Below are 22420 nucleotides of genomic sequence, written 5' to 3'. Positions count from 1 at the left end.
ATCAAATCATTGGCTCACACTTAAATTCCCTAGTGTGTGTACTGGCTTCTATGTCCCCCCTACCTCATGGAATACCCTGCAGGATACACTGAAATTAGAAACTGTAGTGTGCATGGGTCTGTTTAGATTAACCTTGGTGACCAAACAGGTCACCATAATATGTAAACGTTTTTAAATTATTATTTTTAAATGTGTTAAAAAAAACATTTCAAAATACTGTGATGCAGAATAATTTATTTACTCAATGACACTGTATATGAGTCTAATTACACAGTATAATTAAAATCAATTTTGATTATAAATAAAGCTTGAATGAGTGAATTAATTAAATAAAGAGTAACCCCAATAGTAGCCTCACGAGCCAACCTCTGTTCACTGTCGTTGTCCCAGTCGGGATTCTTAAACCCACTGCCCTTAAAATTCAGACCCCATTAATAAAATATCCATGCTAATAGAGTCTCTATATAATACACTATATATAACTATATATCCAACCCAGGGTTGGCATCGTGGCTATTCTGCAAATGTATGCTGGAGTGGACTGGTCCATACCTTTTTCAGTTGAAAATATTATTTTTGCCATCATTATGTTGCACCATGACTGTTTTTGCTGAAGCATAAATTAGGCTGTATTTACAACAGTGTCCCTCTTGTGTATCTTTTTTATAACTGTAATGTAATTAGCATCGGAGCATGGGTGTTCGGACCATGGCCCATTCCTAATGGGCATGCGCAATCGACCCGTTTGCTTGGATCCCGGATTGCTGCTTGCATTGTTGTCAGGGACGGTCCCTTTGATTTGATTTGATTTGACTTATTAGAAATGCAATAAAACCACAGGGTTACAGCAGTTCGAGCATAAAGTCCTTGGACTTACAAGCAACAGTTAATAAGTTAACTGTTCATTTAATAAGTTAAGTTAACCCTGACAACAATGTTCGTAGCGCGGACAAGAGAGGGTATTAAAGACTTACAGTACTGCTTTGACTGCACTGATTGGAGGGGTTTAAGAGCCACAGCCACAATCCTGGATGATTACACTGATATTGTGATGTTAAAGATTCGTTTTTGTACAGACAGCTGCATTTCCACCACAACAATGACAAGCCTAGCGTAGATGTCTGCAGAATGGGGATAAATAGCTCTACAAACATACCAACACTGACAAAAGGAATCAAATTTGCCAAGCAAGGTACCTGAATGAGTTGTACTGCAGGTTTGAGAGACAGAAAGGCCTAGTTCATGGTTTCTTGCCTCCTTTCACTGGTGCAATATGTCTCACACTCCAGCATTGTCCGCAACCAGACACAGAGGGGTTCTATGCAGCCCATAAAATGAAACTATAGGCAAACAAGGGTCACAGTAATGTTGGAACGCTTCCAATTGTCAATTGGCTCATCAAACTGTCCATGGCATGGCAATGACTGGCTGAGACAAAATATAAACACTGTAGACCTGGTGGGTGTATTTGAAAATGAAGAAATGAGGAAATGTATCATCATTTATCATTGCTTACACCAATTCCGCAGATACATGTCACACAAATCAGTAGAGCAACACTGCAACACTTCCACTTATGTTATTCTATGCCTATTTGAGCTTTTGTATTGGCATATGAAACAAAGGGAGAAATGCTGTGCACTAAATCGTAGAAAGGATTTGAAATAGATCTGAAATAAAGGAAAAACATTTCCTTATTCCAAATATTTAAGACACAAGCAAAGCCAATTCACTGTTTCTTTTCTGTAGTATGTACAGTTCAGGTTATGTTTGAAGCCCTTGACTGTTGGGTAATGTACTCAACTCCCCAAACCTTGGATGATGTGTGGAGGGTGGAGCCCTGCTTCAGTTGTTCTGCACGGATGCTGTCAGTGTAAGGGGACCTCGTGTTTTAAGAGAGCAGACAGCTGCTTCCAGGAAGGTGGCTAAGATCATGAATAGTTCATAGAGCAGACAGCTGCTTGTACAGTACGTCCAGGAAGGTGGCGATAAGATCATGAATAGTTCAGGCAGTTCTTCCTCAACAGGATTGATTTGGTCTTACAAAAGTATAATACTGACTGCTGTTTTCAGGGGGGTGATGGGGCATTTGGGGGGGGGTTCCTAGAAAGTTTGTACATAATGTAGTTAGAAGTCGTGCATGTCATTTTCATAGGTTTGGATTTCATGTGCCTTGTTTGTCCACCACTTGTTCTACAGAGACTGCATGGTCTTTTGTAGGCTACTTCCCCGCAAAATAACGGCTGCCTAATAGTACTGAGTGAGGGGTTATTTAAGGTTGCCTTGTGGGCTTTGTGTATGTACTGTATACTCAATGGTAATGTGCTAATAATGTAATGTTCTAGGGTAGCACCCATCCAGGGGCCATCATTCACAGCCATATAGGAGAACAGACTCTACAGTCGCAGTTGCACAGGTTAATTATTGCACAGGTACTTTGTGACATTATATAGACAATCCTGTGAAATAGCCACAGTTTAATCCGCAAAGCTCTCTCTTCCACTCTGAGCCATCTGAGGCTGATAAAATGAGCTGGAAAGAGAGGGGTTCTAGATGGAAGTTTATAGGTCAATCGTATACATTTGTTTTGTTTTGTGATGTCTGCGTTCTTTTTGAGAATCATAATGTAGATGTACTGTTATAGCAGGAAAGGCATGCAAAATCCTCCTTTCACATTCACAGCCGCCATGACCTCTGCATTGACTCAGGGGGGATTCTGATCTTCCAAATCACTGGCACACACACATCCTAGTCGCCTCCACATTCGCAGTGCCATAGCGCTCATACAGTACTTTGTGTTAGCAGCTCAAAGCGATTCCTCACCTCCACTATGTATCTGACTTGAAGGTAGTAGTTCTTAATATTATGTGAAACAGTCCGGGGGCTTATGTAACTCAACAAAAAATGGCTGGGGAGTGGGACTACTGCACTTCACTGGTGTTAATACGCTCTGTTAGTGATCTGTGGTTGTGATACTTATGCGAAGGGCTGGGTGCTTCATCAACTCTGATCACCTGAAGTGGCCTTTTCAAAGCTTGACTGCAAAATGAATATAAGGGACCACAGCACAAAAATAATAATACTGAAAGTAGTCCATATATCTCATGGGATTTTGTTATGTATTTTGTGTACAGTATATAGTCTGTTTTTAAATTTAAGATGGTGAAATTTCCATACGTCGACAAAATGTATTATTCTTGTCCATAATTTGTATTCCGCTTATATTTACACAGTATATATATACACACACACAGTATATATATATATATATAGTATATATATATATATATATATATATATATATATTTTTTTTTAATAGAAACAGTCCGCACTCACACGGTAATCTTTCTTTGAATTTTTTAATTTACCGCAGCATCAGTCTGTGACAAACGGATGTGTTTCAGCTACTTTCCTCATCAGCGTCGTTTCAAATGCTAATGAAGGCCTGAGTAGCCGAAACGCATCCGTTTGTCAGAGACTGCTGCTGCGGTAAATAAAAAAATGTAAAGACAAATTACTTTGTGGGTGTGGACTGTTTCTATAGACTGTTTACTAAGAGTCTGCATGCACCCGTCTGTCCACTCAGCTCGGGACTTCTGTCCCATAGTATTTGGATACATACATCTATATACAGTATCTACTGTATATAGAATTCCAATCCTAAACAACCAATGCACCATTTACTGTATCAACACTACTTTTGGAAATGCCCTTTTGGGTTCAATTCTTCTCAGTTTCACTGTAGGAAAGTCCTTGTTAACACAGTAATTCTGATTGGATGCCCCTTGATTGATACAGACCTACAGTAATTAGGTTCAGCTTGCATGTTTCACTCAGTCAGTTTTAGTTTGTTTGACCTGAGGAGTTGTTTTTTTATCAGCTCGCAGGGCTGATCAGTGAAGAGACACTGCAACTAGTTGACACTTTTGCAACACTTTCTCAACACTTTTTCCTCATTTATTGCATCAAAATGGGACTATGGGATCGTAACGTCAGGGTACAATCCCTCCCGTTTTTCAGTTCCAACCCCAAAAAAAACAGAACCACACAGAACCAGGAGATAACATACATACAAACTGGCTCAATAGTGCCCCGTGCCAAACAGGACAATGTGGTATTGCAGGTGAAAGTGCTTTATAAGCCAGAGAGAAGTTAGTTGGAATGAGTATATCTGAGGCTTGATTTAGACTCAAACCTTTTGAAAAACGTTTGAGGGACATAAACAATATGATATTAAATATTATTATTATTATTTTAATTCCTGGTGTAGATCCTTTAAAGGGAGTGGAAGTGTGTGGAAGTAAAAAAAAGAAAAAGAAAAGGAAGGATTTTTTTCTACATGGATCCCGAGATCCACATAGAAATAACGTGGCTCCATAGTGGATCTTGGACTTGGATTCAATGTGGATTTCAGACTTCACGGTTTCAGTCCAATCCGAGGCCCATTGACTTCCATTATAAAATTTAAGTTAAATATAAATAAATATTTCAAAAAGTCTAAAATAGTGTTTCTCAACAAGGGCGGTACAGCACCTAGATTACATGATCCACGCTCATATTTCGTGACAGATTCTTGTGACAGTTCAATACAGCAACATGGTTCAGTCTTGCTTGCCCCATTGTGGACCGCAGATAGGTTTCAGGCCTGAAAAAGATCTTTCTAAACTGTTTGTTGTTTGTTTGTTACAGGGACAGAGAGGATTACCTTTCAGAAAGTCCACTACACCTTGAAAATAAATTCAAAATTAGCCGAACTCTGACTAAAATTTCCACCTTGCTCTAGCGGTTAATCTGACATTGCTTTAAACTGAACAGTGTGCATCTTATGTTTGCCAATCACATTAAAACTATGACTTTTCAGTGGGAGGGTCATACTTGTTTTGGAATGTGGGCTATGCCACGCCACGCAGTGTCTGCTGGGTGGAGTTTGCTATCAAATCAATGTAAATGTGGTCCCTCCCGACTGGCGCATACAGTATGAGTAGTCCTATCAAGTGCATTTTCCCCATGGGTACTTGGCCCTTGCCATGGGTGCTCGGATCCGTAAGCACCCACATAATCGGCAGGTTAATGCAAAGGACACATTTCCCCTCACACACCAAATGTGTCTGGATGCACGTATGGGAGAGTGCTTGTAGGAACTGGGCAAGCTTGCTCTGCACGGAGGGTGGTATGTGAGCCAAGCTCTCAATGTCATTAGCCAGTGACCTGAGTGTTTCTCCTGGCAGCTTGTGCCTGTTGCACAGCTCTGAACGAAGCGGTCTTGGCTCTAAACTCTTACCAAACCGTCTGTGCAGAGCCCACACCAGTGCATCATAGTCTCTCCTATCCACATCAGAAAGCAAGATAGGGCATCATTGGTGAGGCACATAGCTAGCTGCAGGGCTTTATTTCTGGCAGACCAACACCTCACAGTTCCAACTTGGAAAGCATCACAGTCAGCCTTATCAGAGTATTTCTTTCAGCATCTTGACATTCACCATCACAAACCCCCTTTGTAAAATAAATAATCACACCCAGTGTGAAGTGGGCGGTGTGGTCATCACAGTGGTCATCACAGTGATGGAAGCGTGCATAGTCCTATTTATAGGTTATTCATTTCATCATGTGTCTCGCTAGCCAATCACAGTGCTGAATAGAGTCAGCCGATAGAGTCAGCCAATCACAGTACAGCTAGGGGTGTACTAATGCTAGGGGTGTACTAATTATGAGCCAATCACAGTACAGCGAAGGGTGTACTAATGAGGTGTCCCAACCCCACTTATAGGGGCGGCTACACCGCCCAAAAATACCAGGCTGTCAATTAGCAAACAGGCATCACTTTTGCAGTTCTTGTCAAAATAAGTTTAGCTGCGTGCAAACAATTACTAAATGACAGGTCAGTCTAGTTTGTCATTTTCTTTAGGGGCAAACCAAGTGCTGGTCGCAGCTTATTACAAATGATGTGCTTGTTTGGAATTGGACTTCTATCTGACACCAGCAATAATGCTATTTTGCCCCGTTCTGTGTGATTGATTGATTCTGCATTGAGCTTGTCACCCACTCTACCCTCCAATCTTCAGTGGGAGCCTAAAGGAAAGGGCAAAAATGCTGACATGGTTTCTGAATGTGGTTTGGTAGTGTGGCATAAATCATTTTATGTGTTTGGCACGATGAAGACTTGGTTCATTATTCATCTGACTAGAATGGGAAAAAGGCAATAGAAGTTTCACCAGGCAGCAGGATAATGGGTTTCCATAATGGAAGCGAGAGATACTGTAGTATACACAAACCACAGGTGACATTGGAGATTGATTGGAGATTAGCATAGTGCTGAATGTTTAACATATCCACATGCTGTTAATATTCCCGTTCCTATTGCTGATCCTCAAATCTAGACTGACTTACAAGTTAAATCCTTGCCATTACAAGCAACAAGGGAGTGCATATGTCAAAAGCATAGAGCCCAGAGAATATTCTATGATTATATAGGAAAATCGTATTAACACATATTACCCTCACTATGATTGTAGATGGTGTGTGTGTGTGTGTGTGTGTGTGCGTGTGCGTGTGCGTGTGCGTGTGCGTGTGCGTGTGCGTGTGTGTGTGTGTGTGTGTGTGTGTGTGTGTGTGTGTGTGTGTAGGTTATAATAGTTTTGCCTTTTTTCATTAGATTTTATTTTATTTCATTTAAACTTTTTGTTTTCAATTTCATTTTTAAAGTGGGTTTGCTATTTATTTTTTCAAAAGACTTAATTTTAGTTTTCTTTTTTTTATAGTATACCTTGCTTTAGTACTTTATGTGTTAAGGTGCACTGTACTGTTTTTGCTGTCTTGTACGTTCATTACAGGAATGGTAAAATCATGATTATCCACCTTGTCAGACTGTGCAAGTTGAATTGAGTCTACCTGTCACATTGTACAATTAAAGTATGACCTATATCAGCTAATGTATGCCCGGGGCAATGTTTTACCTTGATAAAACAAAACATCGATCTTGAATGGGCAGAAAAGGACAACAAAGGTTGCCATTTCTTCAAAGGGACCTGCTAACATCTATTCTAAAGTATGCATTTTTTATGAAATTGTCTGCACAAAGTCTAGCAGATAGTGACACATAAACTTTTAAAATTGCGTGCAAACTTGGGAAAAACATTTGTGTAGCAATAAATTGTCAATTTGGAGTGCTGTCATTGCCTTCTTTATCATTATTAACTGATCCAGAGCACAGTTTTCAAGTTATAATCGTGAGTCGAGAATGTTGCATCAAATCTTTTACACACAATGGGCCATATTTAGACGAGCAATGGCACAGGGCACAGGATGCAGGGTGCCTTGTGGTGGTTAAACTTTGCGTTACCTGAGCACAAAGTGAAGTGCACAGCGCAAAGAGGTTGTATTTAAACTCTGAATTAGTCATGGGGATGTTCTCAATTTTTCTGGGCAAGTCTAATTTAGACCAACCAGAGTGTAGTCTCCTATTCCCTTTAAGAGTTGTTGCGCCTTCACCATAGCACATTGTTATTTAAATGACATATTCAGCTGACACAAAAATGTTCTGCTGACCAAAATTGTATTTGATCATCTACAGGAGTTTCAGTTTCAGTTCAGTTTAATTTTATTTATAGTGCAACATCACCCCAGGGGGTCTCCGTGCACTTCACAACAGTCATACAGCAAAAACACAGTAGCAAAGAAACACAGTCAAACAATTACCATGCAGCAGTGCACAGCTGCAAAATGTACAGATCAGCAAAAAAGAAAAGAAAATTGACACCAGTGTTTAAAACCACAGGGCAAGAAGGAGATGGTCATAGCAATGAATTCAATTAAACTAGGGGGAACCATAATGCAAGGGGAAAATATAGGTTTTTAGCCTAGATTTAAAAAGGTCCTAAGAGTCGGCATCTCTAAGCAGCATTAATAATGTGATATGATGATATCAGGAAACAAAATCTCTGCCAAATGCTATCAGAATCACTGTAGCCTAATGTTTCATCAGGCCCTCATAACATATACAGTCATATACAGATACAGACATACAGTAATCAGATTAGTAGTGATGTAATCGGATTAGAACGTTACATTTGTCATTGGTCATTTTCTAAACATTATGTACAGTAGGTGTGTTTCTATCAACCTGTTTTTATGCTACTTTTTGATCTGCTCATGAATAAATCTGAATGGAAATTTGAAAATGGAAAAAGAAATGAGGTTTTGGTTGCCTTTTTCGAAAAATAGTTAATATGATAAATGTAAAATGGAAACACCTTTGCCGAATAAGTTCTGACGTGGCAAACATTTAACTCGCATTACTATTGGCTAATGGGAGGGCCGGCCGGCCAGCGGGAGGGCGGGCGGACCTGATGACATCAGCGATCTCCATATATGGGCATAAAAGGGACAAGGGACTGACTGATACAGAGATCCGGTTGGCCAGAGCCACAGATCCAACCGCCATGCCCATATATGGTCATGTGCATATATGGGACCGACGACTTCAAACTCGACGCACGCAGCGGCAAGGACTCGAGGGAGTGCGGTGACCGCAGTCGAGTAGTTCGGATATCCAGTTGTCATCAGCATATAATACTTTTGTCACTGGATATGCATAGTGTCCTGTTATACTGTACAAGCATTACACTCTCCTTAAGACCAGCCCTTATTTTACAAGCTACTACATGTTATCTTTAGTGTTGTAGCATCATTGTACACTTTTTGTTTGCTCACCGGCAGTCGTACTCTTTATCATCTCTCAGCTCGTTATAGAGACAAACTGTGGAAATGGCGCAAACAGACATGTCAAGACATGCACAGATAAAGAGAAATGTATTATTTACCCTTCGGCTTATGAAAAGGGGGGAAAAGTAGAGCAGTGAAATTGCCTTTGTAATGGATAGTCCTGTCACCAGGTACTTTGTCTATTTTAAAGTAAACTATTGAAGAACAGGAACATCAATTCCTGTCCTCAGGCTATTATTCTGATCTCTATCAACGCCAGGCTTGGAGTCAATTCAATTTAAATTCTACTCCTCTTTGTAACCATTGCTGAGGCATGGACTGGGTGAATCAATTTCTTACTGCATGCTGAACTGCATCCTCTTGGGGATGCACTAGAACGGTGACATTTCAGCTGTCAGAATTTTAACAGTTGACTGTTGCCAGTTTTGGAAAAGATCTGACCCCATGGAGTAAAATTAGAACGTCCTGTTGCCAGTAGGTGGCGTTGTATGATGTTGCAAGTAGGAGGCACTATGGGCCCTATTCCTGACCGAAGTAGCTAAAGCCACTAATATAGGATATACAGTAGGACTAGGCAAAGGGCGTTCCCCTGCAAAAGTTGCTATTCTGGGACACCTGCATTACCCGCAAAACACCTGCACTACCGGTTACATTATCCCTGTCTGCAGTGTTGCCTGGTCTGATTATTATAAGCCACATTGGGCTTGTTTTTCTGAAGTTGCTTGTAAATAATGGTAGAAAATGTGTGAGCTTGTAGATCGGCTATTTTCAAATAGCCAACATATATAAATATGCACATTGTTTAATGGCCGACATATATAGGTTTGAAGTGCTCAAGTGGCCTGGTTGCTTATTTCTCTCGCAAATTCTGTCAACACAGCTCCTGTGTGCAGCAGCAGCTGCAGCACACTGTGAGGATTTTACATGGAAACACACACCCGATGTTGGGTTTCTAAGCTCTAGCCTTTGATTGCCTTTCAATAAAACCACATTTGATAGACATACGTATCACCTACATGTTACTGATTAGAGAGAATTTTATATTTTTGTAATCAGTTCATTATTTCCTGCGTAATCGATGAATAAAACTGAGGTGTAATTTGGAGAGCATTGCATTGCGCCATGCACAAATTGTCTTCTTTAAATAGACTATCATCTTATATAAACACAAGAAATTGACACGCTCCCTTCTGCTGATTATAGGAAAATTAGAATCACAGAGATTTGTTGACAATAATAGCCTAGTAGAGAGAGGTGCCGCGCTGTGCGTCCTGGCCGTCTCCAGGAATCCACTGCAGCCTGTGCGCTCTTGCGGGGGGTTTTAGAGTCCGCTGTGCACTTTCCCAAAGGTGTGTGGGCAGAATAAAAATTTTGGGGATATAGCAACAACAGGCACACCTCCACCCGCAAATAACGGAGTCGGCATAATGCAGAACAGATATAGCAGGTGCAGAATAGCGTTTAGGGACAGTGCCAGCTCCATTATCCGTACTTCACAGGTAATGGGTAGAAAATCATGCGTAATGGTTAACGGGTGCGACCCAGAATAGAGAGGTATGGGCTCTATTTTCGGCCGAAGTTGCTATACCCATTATTTAGGGATTTAGCATGGTCCAAGGGGCATTCCCGTGCAAAAGTTGCTATCTTCCGACACCAGCCTTATCCCTAAAACACCTGCGCAACCCGTTACATTATGCATAGGTGTGGTTTGGGCGTTACATTAATAAAACTTCTCTGTGCCAGATGCCATTGCCTTTAAGACCAGGCTGCGCAAGCTATTATCCCCAGTGCAATCAATTAATTGACACTCTCACTTCTGCTGATTATAGGAAAATTTGAATCACAGAGATTCGTTGAGAATTAGGAGAGAGGGAGACCTCTGAATGTTGTGCCGTTGTCCGCCCGGCCCGACTCCCAACATGTCCATTGCAGGCGCGTTCTACCAAACTAATTTGGCATAGTGGGTGGTTTTAGAATCCGTTATGCACTTTCCAAAACGTGGGTGGGCAAGATAGCAATTTTAGGGATAACGCAACAACACGCCCATGGGCACACCTCCAGGCGCAAATAACAGAGTCGGCATAATGTATAGCGAGTAGTGCGGCTGTAAGATACTGTTTAGGGACAGCGCCAGCTCCCTTGTGCGTAATTCACGGGTAGCGGGTAGTGCCAAGGGGTAAGGCGGTACGGAAAATAGGGCCCTATGACTAACTCAATTTTGGCACCTAGATGTGTTCAGGCCCGTCTCTTATCAAGCATATGAAGTTTGGGTCAGATTTGACCATGTACAGTTGAGTTACTAACCACTTCCTGTTTGGTGGCAAAACATGGCCACACTATTTGATGAAAACTCACGCTTTTGATAGCTTTTCATCGTTAAAGTCTTTTGTGTACCCTGAGCAAGTTTGGGGCAGATCTGACTATGCTCCCAGGAGGAGTTTATGTAAGTACAGCCGCTGTAATAATAATAAAAAAAACACTAAAATGCCACAATTAATTGAAAATGAATTCTTATCATCTTGATTTCGTGCCTGTACTTCACAGACACCAGGATACTGACACCAGGATACTAACACCATGCAGGATATTGACCAGGATACTGACCAGGATACTGACACCAGGTTACTAACACCAAGATACAGACACCAGGATACTGACACCAGGTTACTAACACCAAGATACTGACACCAGGATACTGACACCAGGTTATTGACACCAGGTTACTGACCAGGATACTGACTCCAGGATATTGACACCAGAATACTAACACCAGGATACTGACTCCAGGATATTAACACCAGAATACTAACACCAGGATACTGACCAGGATATTGACACCAGGCCATTGACCAGGTACTGACCAGTATGCTGACACCAGAATTGACGATCATGATACTGACCAAGATACTGACACCAGGATACTGACACCAGGACATGATATGATATGAAGTCTGTCTCAAGAAAGACCCACCCTACTCTGCCCCTCATGTGTGGTTGAATTTGTTTTGAGGGTGGGTAAGTCAATCAGAGGCGGAGTAGAAGTGACATCTCACATTGTGTTTTATTTATTTATTCCACAGTATAAAGTAAACCTGTGTAAATGTAAAAAATGTATAAATTTGAGAATAAAACAACATAATAGCATGTGTATTTTAAGTATTTAAAATACAGAAAATTCAAGATCTGAAAGTATCTTGATACAGATTACATAATTCTTTCATAGAAATTATAAAATACAAGAAATTGTATTTGAAATACATATTTAAAATACTGCCCATCTCTGATCGTAGCAGTACTGATTAAGGATTAATTGACACTGTCATTGACATACAGAGTGAGTTGGAGTGACAAATTGTGTCAAAGTGTCTTCCTTTAGGGCGCTCGGGTGGTGCATTCTATTCTATTCTATTCTATTCTATTCTATTCTATACGAACACAATTGGCCCGTGTTTGAGGGAGGGAGCCGGCGGGGAGGGTGATATTTCTCACTTCACGTACTCCTACAGGCTGGGGTGGCACCTGTCAGCGGGAGGAGTAGGACAGAGGCTCTACGTCCTCCTGGTGGGGGCTTCTCCTCACTGGCAGGTGAGCTAGTAAGTAAAATACAAGCTAGTTAGTAGAATACAACCGTGGGTTGGAGGAATCAATCGGTATAACGACTAAATTGGGGAGAAAAGGTGGTAAAAAAGACTTCCTTGGCATCATGAAACAGTGAACATGTAGTAACAGAAAAAGCTGATTATGTACATAAAGGTTTAATGAGATGGAAAGCCCCAAACATGCTCAGCCTAGTTGGTTTATACTCTGCAGTACGACTGTACCAAATAAAACCGAACAGCTTACATTACATCTCACAATGTGGTGTAAGTTTGTAGATATATCACTTGTCTGTCCTGACTACTTTCTCTTCTTTTTGGCAAGAGACGGCCTTGCATGATATTGATTGATTGATTGAATACTTTATTAACAGTTTGCCAAAAAAAAGCACAGCGGTACAGTTCTATACAAAAGGATGCTAAAAGGATAAACCCAAGAAATCACTATGGCTTGTTTCCATTGGGGTCCTGTGTATTCAACATTTTTGAAGTAGTTTGACAGGTACATGGGTGTCTTTGTGGTGTAGTCAGTGTATCGTGTAGACCAGGACCATTGCAAGTTGCTGTACTAGTTATAAATAGAGTATAAATTATGCTTTAGGAAACTGTATAAATGCAGGAACAGCGCAGTGCATCTATGATAAAGTGGTGGAAAGAAGCCCTATTACCTACAGTAACGAGATGCAGTGATCACATATCTGTATACACATGATGTGTATTACATTATGGCCAGTTAATTTAACATCTGACGGGTAAAATAGAATCTTATCTGCCACACTGGCCAGCCCCAAAAAATGCCTGGTGGAAACCTTGCTTCTGATGCATGTGCAAAGTTACGAAACTTTTGTGCACCAGGGCCATCCAAATTTGTATTTATCTTGCAACGATTCATTCCTTGCATTTCAATAAGGCTTCAACACTGATCCAGTGCTTGGGCCCTAATAAAACATTTAATTCCTTGCATTTCACCAGGGCTTCGCAGTGGTCCAGTGCTCAGGCTCTAATTAAATGTGTATAATGTTTGCCTATAATGACATGCCCAAAGTAGGGACTAGAGGTTGAAAGTGGTTAATAAATCTTTAGGGTACAGAATTTGGCTCTGGATTGGGGAATGAGTGCATTCTCTCCTCCCCCGTGTGCAAATATAGTAAATTAAAATATAATTAATAACTTTTTGTATAGTATATACGCGTTGTGTTATGCAATGCATTAGTGTCATTAGTGACAAAGTGATTAGCGCACACCCATGAATAAGGCACATGCAATGAAAAAGCGGAAAATGAGAACTGGCACTTGTAAATGCTGACTGTGTTTGCCATTATCAAGCATTGAACAAATACTGAGAACCATTGCTCCATATGGAGACTAGAGAGAGTTCCTCACTGTTCTTTTTGTCTTTCCTATTGAGTACAACACTTAACTAATGCAGAAAGGAGTAGACATACACACAACACAAAAACAGCATTTGACAGGTGCTGGAGGATGGATGTTTAAAAAGGGAAAGACATTTTGCAAACTGCCCTCCAATACTGCCAAATGTTTATTCACAATGTTTTGACACTATGGTCCATATCGTGGGGCAGGAACAACACTGTGGGCCTAAAATAAAATTCCCCAAGGTGCAGTGATGCATTTTTCCAAGCTTGTATGCTTGGTATTGTGAGGACTCGCCGTACAATGATGTGGAAGGAAAGATATCTTACAAACCACACAAACCTGCTTTATACATGTTGTGTTTCTCTTAGGCATGCATCCCTCAAGCTGCATGTTTTTTATGAATTCTACCCAAACATGACAATGATTAAATCCTTGTATCCAACAAAAAACCCAGAGGACATCTTCTCCCTGCTCATTTTATGAGCCTCAAGTGGCTCAGTATTGCATATTAAAATGTGTATGGTCCACAGGATTCTAAACAAGGTGATAGCCAGTTTATCCAAATATCTAGTCAATTACTTTTCTAAGGTTAGTGATGTACACAGTTATTCCACCAGAGGTAGCTCCACAGACAAGCAACCAGAATATTTTGTTTTACTTGCCCCTGGCAATCAGGCAACCCTAGTGTCCACCCCTGTTTATTGTTGATAACTCTGCACCTCCTGCACAAGGACATCATGCAGGGATGGGGGCGGGTACACTATTAACCATGTACAGTACACAAAAATAAGTCACTATCCATTTACAACTGATTAACCAAAAATAAATATATATAATATCATATAATTGTAACTTTACTCATAGTGACATGTACTGTAAAGTCTTCTGAAGTCTAGTAGCACAATGTTGTGCTACTAGACTTCAGAAGACTTTACAGTACATGTCACTATGAGTAAAGTTTCTTCCTGTTCCTGCCACAGGCTGTTATCTTTAGTATAGAGATCTGCAATCAGATTTTATTTTGAGTTGCTACATGAAAGGGCAGTGAAGGACAACAGAGGTGGGCGGATAAAGCTGCAGTCCTACACATTGGTCTTTGTTTCAAACGGCACCGATTAATGACTCAAGATACAACACCTCTTCTCACTCTCCTTTTCACTGCAAAAAAACCTTGAAATTAGTGTTGGTCCAAGCAGCTACTGCTATCTATTGTCTACAGCAACTGATGGTTCCCTGCAAAGCTGGACAAACTTGAGTCAGATGAAACACTTGCCTCTAGGGTCTCCATGGTAACTACATTTTTCAAACAGTCTTCTTTGTTTTAAAGGCCACATGTAAACCTGGGAGAGATGGAGAGGCAGAATGTCAGTTTGCTCCTTTTGATTTGATATTTTTTATTGGGAATTTAAAAGCAATTGATTCTGCCATAACTGGAAAAAGCAAAAACTGAAAAATACAAAGGGAGTTGACGTACAGTAGAATTCAGCATGAATATTTGAGCCATCTTGGGGGAAAAAAACGTCCTCAGAGAAGCTCCAGACTCATATCCACGCAGTGATAGAGTCTGGCTACGCGAGGCTAATAGTGACCCTAACCCTGTGGCTCTAAATTCCCATAGTAATCATTGATATATAGAGTGTTTGTTCAGTATCAGGGGCCTCCCCGCTCTCCAGCACTTTGGTAAACAGAAACAAAATGTTCAGGTCGGGATACCAATAGACCTTTCCGCACTTCAATGCATTACAATGAGGAGTTCCAGTTCGACCTTGTTATAAAATGAAACATGGCGCCATAGAATCGCAGTGCTTACTGACAGAGCAGCTGTAGAGTAGAGTGCTATTATGCCAGATTTATACTTTGGTGCGCGACTCCTTCGTACGACAAAGTATAAATCCAGCTTTAGAGCCACCATTAGTCTTGCACTCGTAGCAACCTGTCATCGCTATCAATGATTCCGTGTCTTTGAACAGCAAGGCAGCTGGTAGCTTATGTTTCTGAGGTCATAAAACAGTCATACCCGGGACTGCTTTACAACCACTAAGAGGACGTAAACGAGAAACCATAAAGATCCACTACTTTAGGATGACATTGTCAAGGGGTCCAGGCCAGCTGCAAGGTTTCTACAGTGTAGGCGCAGGGGTGTACTGGAGGTGGGGCGCGGTGGTGCGCCGCTCCACTAGTTCAGAGCCTTTGACTAGTTGTTTTGAGCTGCACACTCGCCCGTGAGAGTGCATCTACCTTGCGTATCGATCAAAAACAACCACCTTCGCACCTCTTAAAAAAAGCTTACAAAAGCTGCCGAGTGTCAACGGTGTGAGGAATGACCCTGGCTGGATGCACTTCAATGGTCCATTGTGTGACCTGTTAAGTACTGTAGGTGTAGGCATACTGTCAGATATTCTTCTGAAGCAGTCCAAAGAGAACATTTGGAAAATGGTGGATTCATCTTAATGAATTGAATACACAGGACCACAATGGAAACAAGCCCCTAGGGCTTCTTGTGTTATCCTTTTAACAATCATTGTAAATCGTGCCTCTGTACTAATTGCAAACTGTTAATAAAGTATCCAATTAATCAATCTATTCATGAATTTAATTACAGAGGTGACGAGTGCAAGGTAAAAAAATCCACAGTACACCATTGTGTAGGCGTATGTTTTGACTACATACACAGTAAAGTCCTCAGTGTTGATTTATCCATTTGTAACTCTGAGACTGTACAAATGTAACCAAATGGACACGTTTCATTTGTACATTCTCAGAGTTAAACACAGAGGATTTCACTGTGTACTTAACTCAACAGCAGGTGCAAAACGACTGCCCGTCCATACAGTATATCAGGAACAATATGTACCTGTAAGTGTGCTACACATGCATTAGCTGTGAAGTACAATTTTGAGGTTCTTTTACTTTAGTTGAGTATTTAAAAATGTCGATGATTTATACTTAATCTACTCCACTACTGTACATCTCAGAGCCACATATTGTACTTTTTACTCAATTATTAATTATTTGACAACTTTTTTAGTTAGTTAGTTACTTTGCAGATTTAGATTACACCTGCCATACTGTACGTGTGTGTGTGTGTGTGTATATATATATATATATATATATATATATATATATATATATCCTGATGTTCCTACTTTCTTGATGTTCTGTCCTGATATTGCTGATGCTTTGCGCGCACGTGTGCTGTGCCAGCCTGTGGCGTATGTGTTGCACTGTGTCTCCTGTATCCTACATATCCTACATATAATTTGAGTAACCTCTGTCGGTCTTGGTGTCTTGGGTCGTCTGTGCCCGATCAACCTGCGCATGTGTCGTTGCCAGGTTTCGCGCGCGAAACAAGCAGCAAGGTCTATGAAAACAAGGCCAAACGAAACGAACCCTACAAGCAACAAAACAAGCAGCAAGGTCTATGAAAACAAGGCCAAACGAAACGAACCCTACAAGCAACAAGGTCTATGAAAAGAAGGCCAAACGCAGCGCTTTCACACATATACCTTGCCTCTTGGAAAACAGCCGATCGACAAGCTCACAACGCGTCCCCACACCCACCTGCACTTTCACAACTTTGTTGTGTGTATGTCTACTTTCTGCATTAGTTCAGTGTTGTACTCAATAGGAAAGCCAAAACACACTACCACCAATATGGCCCCTAAACCGCTTACAATAGAACAACATGGCAACACCGTGCTTCTACACCATAGACCCCACCCACTCTCGCCAGAGAGCCACATTTCGTGGCTGCCTCCGTGGTGTGTGTGTGGGTGGGGGGGAGAGGATCGCACCACAACTTCGGTCCGCGGCCGTGTATGCGTGGACACGCACGTGCGCATGCACGTTGGGGAGGCACGTTGCACAATGTACATTATTTGTGTTTGCGCGACGCCCGTGTGTGTGTGTTCGCGACGGGCCACGGGCCGCATGACGATGTACCATGGTGTGTGTGTGTGTGTGTGTGTGTGTGTGTGTGTGTGTTTGTTTGTGCGCGCTCGCGACGGCTCGCACGCGCGTGTGTGTGTTGGCGACGGCCGACGGGGAACGGCTCCGCCTGTTAGATCTTTATATGCGCGGGTGTTTGTGGGTGTTCTGTTCCTCCACGACGGGATGTGCGTGTGTGTGTACACACTACACCATTGGTTCTCAAAGTGGGGTCCGGGGACCCCCAGGGGTCCTTGAGGGAGTTCCAGGGGGTCCCCAGCTAAATGATCGATTAGGCACCAAATGGACCCTTATGGGTCTGTAACTCTGACAGTGTACAAATGGAACCAAATGGACTCTAACGGGTCCATTTGGTTCCAATTGTACACTCTCAGAGTTAAATTAACATACATTTTACGATATAAACTGGGGTCCAAGGGATAGAAATGCCATTAAATGGGGGTCCGTAGCCCTAATGCATGTCAAACTGGGGGTCCTTGAAATTAAAATGGTTGCGATTCACTGCTACAGCCGTAAAAAAATCTTCTCTTATGGGGGTCCCTCGCATATCTTTTCAAATGGGGGTCCGCGGGCTAACAAGTGTCAATTTGGGGGTCCTTGCCATGAAAAAGTTTGAGAACCACTGCACTACACAGTACAAACTCACTTTCGATCCCTGATAAACTGTCTGTTCTCACCGCATAAGCCAAACTGCACACTTTGGGTGCTCATATCCCCCTACGGGTATGGTCTAGTGTGTTTAATTTGTGTAAGCGGTTGAATCTCTGTGTTGCAATCAGCTGCAGCTGTTGATGCCGTGCTCATACATAAGGACGGACGGACGGATAGATGGATTGACACACAAACACACACGGTCAATGTAGAGATATCACTCTAAAGATAAAAGAAAAAGCAAAAACAAACATAATTTCAGAGATGCGAGCACTCGGCTGCATGTAAGACTCACATGAGGATGGAGGAGATGCGAGCGGGCAAGTCTGTTTATACCCATACATGGAACTCCGGAACTGGCCAATAATAGGGGGGCTGCAGCCAGAGAATAGGGCTATATTCAGGAGTCCTTGGCACAGAAACATTTGGGAACCCCTGTATTAAATCACACCTACTCAAATGACGTTACAAATGTAGCAACCTTAGATGGCTATAATGACTGACATGACGTCCATAATGATAATCCCAATAGAATAGAAAATGAGTGGAATATTATGGTCTTCTATTGGTCAGCAGCCAACAGAAGACTGTGGTAGTACAGAACGGCACCAGATGCGAGTGTGGGAAACTGTGTGGGTGTGTGAAGCACCCAAATGAAACATAAAATAACAGGTTTGTTCAGCCAAAATAACCCGCATAATTTGAAGGGAAAAATAAATCCTCAATTTACTGTAGTGGAGCTCAGCTATACTCTATCTCTCTGCCACATTTCTCTTAATGCACTGGCCTGACCTGATCAGCTGCTGTATCAATGTGTAGTACTAGTAGCCTGAACACTACAGAGGTACTTATTTAGCTAAATCAGTGCTACGTACACTTTTAGGGAAAAGCTTTTTTAATGTGCCATTTTTAATGTGACAAATCCGTGCCTGATTTAACCACTTAAAATAAACGGTTCCACGCCATTGTCTTCCCTATAGGCTGGATTACTGCAATGCACTCCCTAGCAAGAGCCTCCAGAGGCTTCAGTACACTCAAAACAGCACTGAGAGTGCGAAAATACCACCACATCACACCCCTCCTTCACTTCACTCTCTCCCCATCTCCTTCAGGACCGAATACAAAATCTCCCTTCTAACACATCAGTGCATCCACAGCAACGCTCCACCCTACCTCAAAGATCTCCTCACCTCACAAACCTCCACTCGCAACCTTCTCCTTCTACGACCAAGCTCCATACCATGGGCAACCGGGCCTTCTGCTCTGCTGCCACCATGTCTGTGGAATGTCCTCTCCAACCACTTGAGAGCACCACAGTCTAATTATCGCTTTTAAAAATGGACTAAAAACCTACCTTTTTAACAAAGCTTTTTCTTAGTTTTATCCTTAGGTATCTTTTTCCTTTGCCTTGATTATACTTAGTTTTTAATCTACTTCCTCGTAGTCTTATGTTGTTTTTTGCCTGTGCTGTTTTTATGACAATGTTTTTGGGCGGTGAAACCGCCCCTATATGTGAGGTTTGGATATTTGCACCCCAAATCGTGCGCTGTGATTGGCCACCAGTGTACCCCCCTAACCCTGCACCGTGATTGGCCAATCACAGTTTATTCAGGACTGTGATTGGCTAGGGAAACATGACAATTGTGCATAGCCCTATAAATAGGACTATGCACTTAAAAAAAAACACATTTATGTTTTTTTTTAAGTTAGGGGTGTTGGTCCACAATATTACTTTTCTTTAAGTGAACTTCCATCACTGTGATGACCACTGTGACCACACCGCCCACTTCACACTGGGTGTGATTTTTAAAACTCTGTAGCACTTTGAGACTTGTGAAAATGTGCCGCTACAAATAAAATGTGTTATTATTATTATAAAAACCCTGTATAGTTACTTCACCGGAGTGCCCCAGGGCTCTATACTCACCACTATTTCCCTCTACACCGAATCTCAAAAATAGCAGATCTACAAAAAGCTTACAAGACATTGTGATGCGATGCGTTGCAGATCTGCTATTTTTGCAGAATGTTCCCTCCAGAATAGGGATGCTTGGGTTCAAGTTTCTTATCATTATCTTATACAAAGTTATTGTCACTTTAAACTCAATTCATTCTTGTCCTCTCCTCTCCACCAGGTACCTGGGGATCACGCGGCCCCTCACCTACCCAGCCCGTCAGAATGGTCAGCTAATGGCCAAGATGATCCTTGGCGTGTGGCTCGTGTCTGCCTCCATCACCTTGCCTCCATTCTGCGGCTGGGCCAAGAATGTGCACACGGCCGGCGTGTGCCTGATCAGCCAGGATTTTGGCTACACCATATACTCCACAGCTGTAGCCTTCTACATCCCTATGCTGGTCATGCTGGTCATGTATTACAAGATCTTCCGGGCAGCACGCAAGAGCGGCGCCAAACATCGCTTCACTGACCTGGCGCGTCGGCAGCGATACGAGCGGGCAGAGATGACAGTGATCGCGGTTGCTGCCAGTGAGGCACTGCGCATGCAGGGCCTGAAGGCTCCCAGCGGAGTTGGGGGTAGCGCCATCGTGCCTGAGGAGTGTGCCACCTTATCACGCCTACTGGGTCGTGAGCGACGCAACATTTCCATTTTCAAGCGGGAGCAGAAGGCGGCGACCACGCTGGGGGTGATCGTGGGGGTCTTCACTGTGTGTTGGCTGCCATTTTTCATCCTGACCACAGCCAGGCCTTTTATCTGCGGTGTCGAGTGCAGCTGCATGCCTATCTGGCTGGAGCGCACGTTGCTGTGGCTGGGTTATGCCAATTCACTCATGAACCCCTTCATCTACGCCTTCTTCAACCGTGACCTGCGCTCCACATACCGGGACCTGCTCCGCTGTCGTTATCGCAACATCAACCGCCGCCTGTCAGCTGTGGGTGTGCATGAAGCCCTGAAAGTGTGACGAGCAGAAGCTCCTGTGTCATTATTTTGTTACAGATGATTTTGATGGCAATTCACTCAGCATATTGGAAATAATAGTTTCGGAAGAGACACAGGGACATCTTTGAAGTTGGATTCAAACCCTTGATGGCAAGACCAGGACTGTTCCAGTGTGGTATACAGTACGCACTAGCTGAGCCTCCACCGTGCAACAGGAATGGAAACATTACATTACAAAAATGAGGCTACTGTATACAGTCCCTGTATAATTGCAGCTTAAAGGGCAGCCTGTGCCTGATGGGTTTGTAAATGGTAAATGGACTGCATATACCGTATATACTGCCTTTCTAGTCTGTCCTTCAGAGTGCTTTACATTGTATTTGTATTCACCCATTCACACACCGACGGCGGAGGAGGAGACAAGGCAACCTGCTCATCGGAAGTAGTTAGGGGTCTTCACACGCAGCCAGGGATCAAACTTTCGATTCCAAGACAGCCGCTGCGCCTCCTGAGTCACTGCCACCCTACCTCCACCCTATAGATAAGACACAGTGTGACAGAACAGAAGGCTCTGTTGGAGGCTTTCTCTTCCACAGCAGTAGATGATCACTTAGACAGACTAGTGTCTGACCTGTATGACTCACTCAGTCAGTCATTCTATTTTTTTGAGGGGAGTGATCACGGAGTGTAGTTGATGGTCTATTCAAGTTGACAAGGCTTTTGTGCACATTCCATGGTTCAGCCCTGGTTCTATACCTATAGTGACAAAGAAGAGATGACAGACAAGCACATTTGAAGGCAGCCATAATGTCAAAATGTCAGTCATTTTAGTGATCTACGTCCTAAATAAATCACTTGTGCATCGGAAGCCATGAATGAATCTGCGGCGACTCTTTAATGTTTTTATAGACAGGCACACTTTGTCAATAACTCTGCGGATTGAAAGTTCATTGAGTAACCACACGTTTGCCAAACTGATGTGAAACTATTGGATTGTGACGATGACTTTCCAGGTCAAACTTAAGTATGAAGGGGAGGACTTCTGAGATCTACAGAACTATACATGCTGTAGATTAATTTTCCAGTATTCACAAGAGTTTTCAAGACAAAAACAAGTTTGAACAAAAAAAAATAGTAAAGATCGAAATGAGCCATTATGTTGATCAATTAATTGCCAGTCTCTCATATCTGTCAATTCGATCATGTCATCTAATTCAATTCCACTATAGC

The 22420-nt window shown here is 42.2% G+C and overlaps 1 protein-coding gene across 1 annotated transcript in view; it reads left to right on the top strand.

Annotated features, from left to right (window-relative positions):
- The window catches only part of htr7c (5-hydroxytryptamine (serotonin) receptor 7c), a gene marked incomplete at both ends in the record, with an annotated part of 30834 nt that extends 9622 nt beyond the window's left edge, over nt 1-21212 (top strand). Inside the window, one exon of the mRNA XM_080433992.1 lies at nt 20429-21212. Within this exon, the coding sequence (XP_080290118.1) occupies nt 20429-21212 (784 nt within the window). The remainder of the gene's footprint in view (nt 1-20428) is intronic.
- Nucleotides 21213-22420: the final 1208 nt, after the last annotated feature.

The sequence above is a fragment of the Gymnoscopelus braueri genome (assembly GCF_963280865.1).
Source record: "Gymnoscopelus braueri genome assembly, chromosome: 7".
Taxonomy (NCBI): Eukaryota; Metazoa; Chordata; class Actinopteri; order Myctophiformes; family Myctophidae; genus Gymnoscopelus; species Gymnoscopelus braueri.
This window is presented reverse-complemented; position numbering and strand designations above follow the sequence as displayed.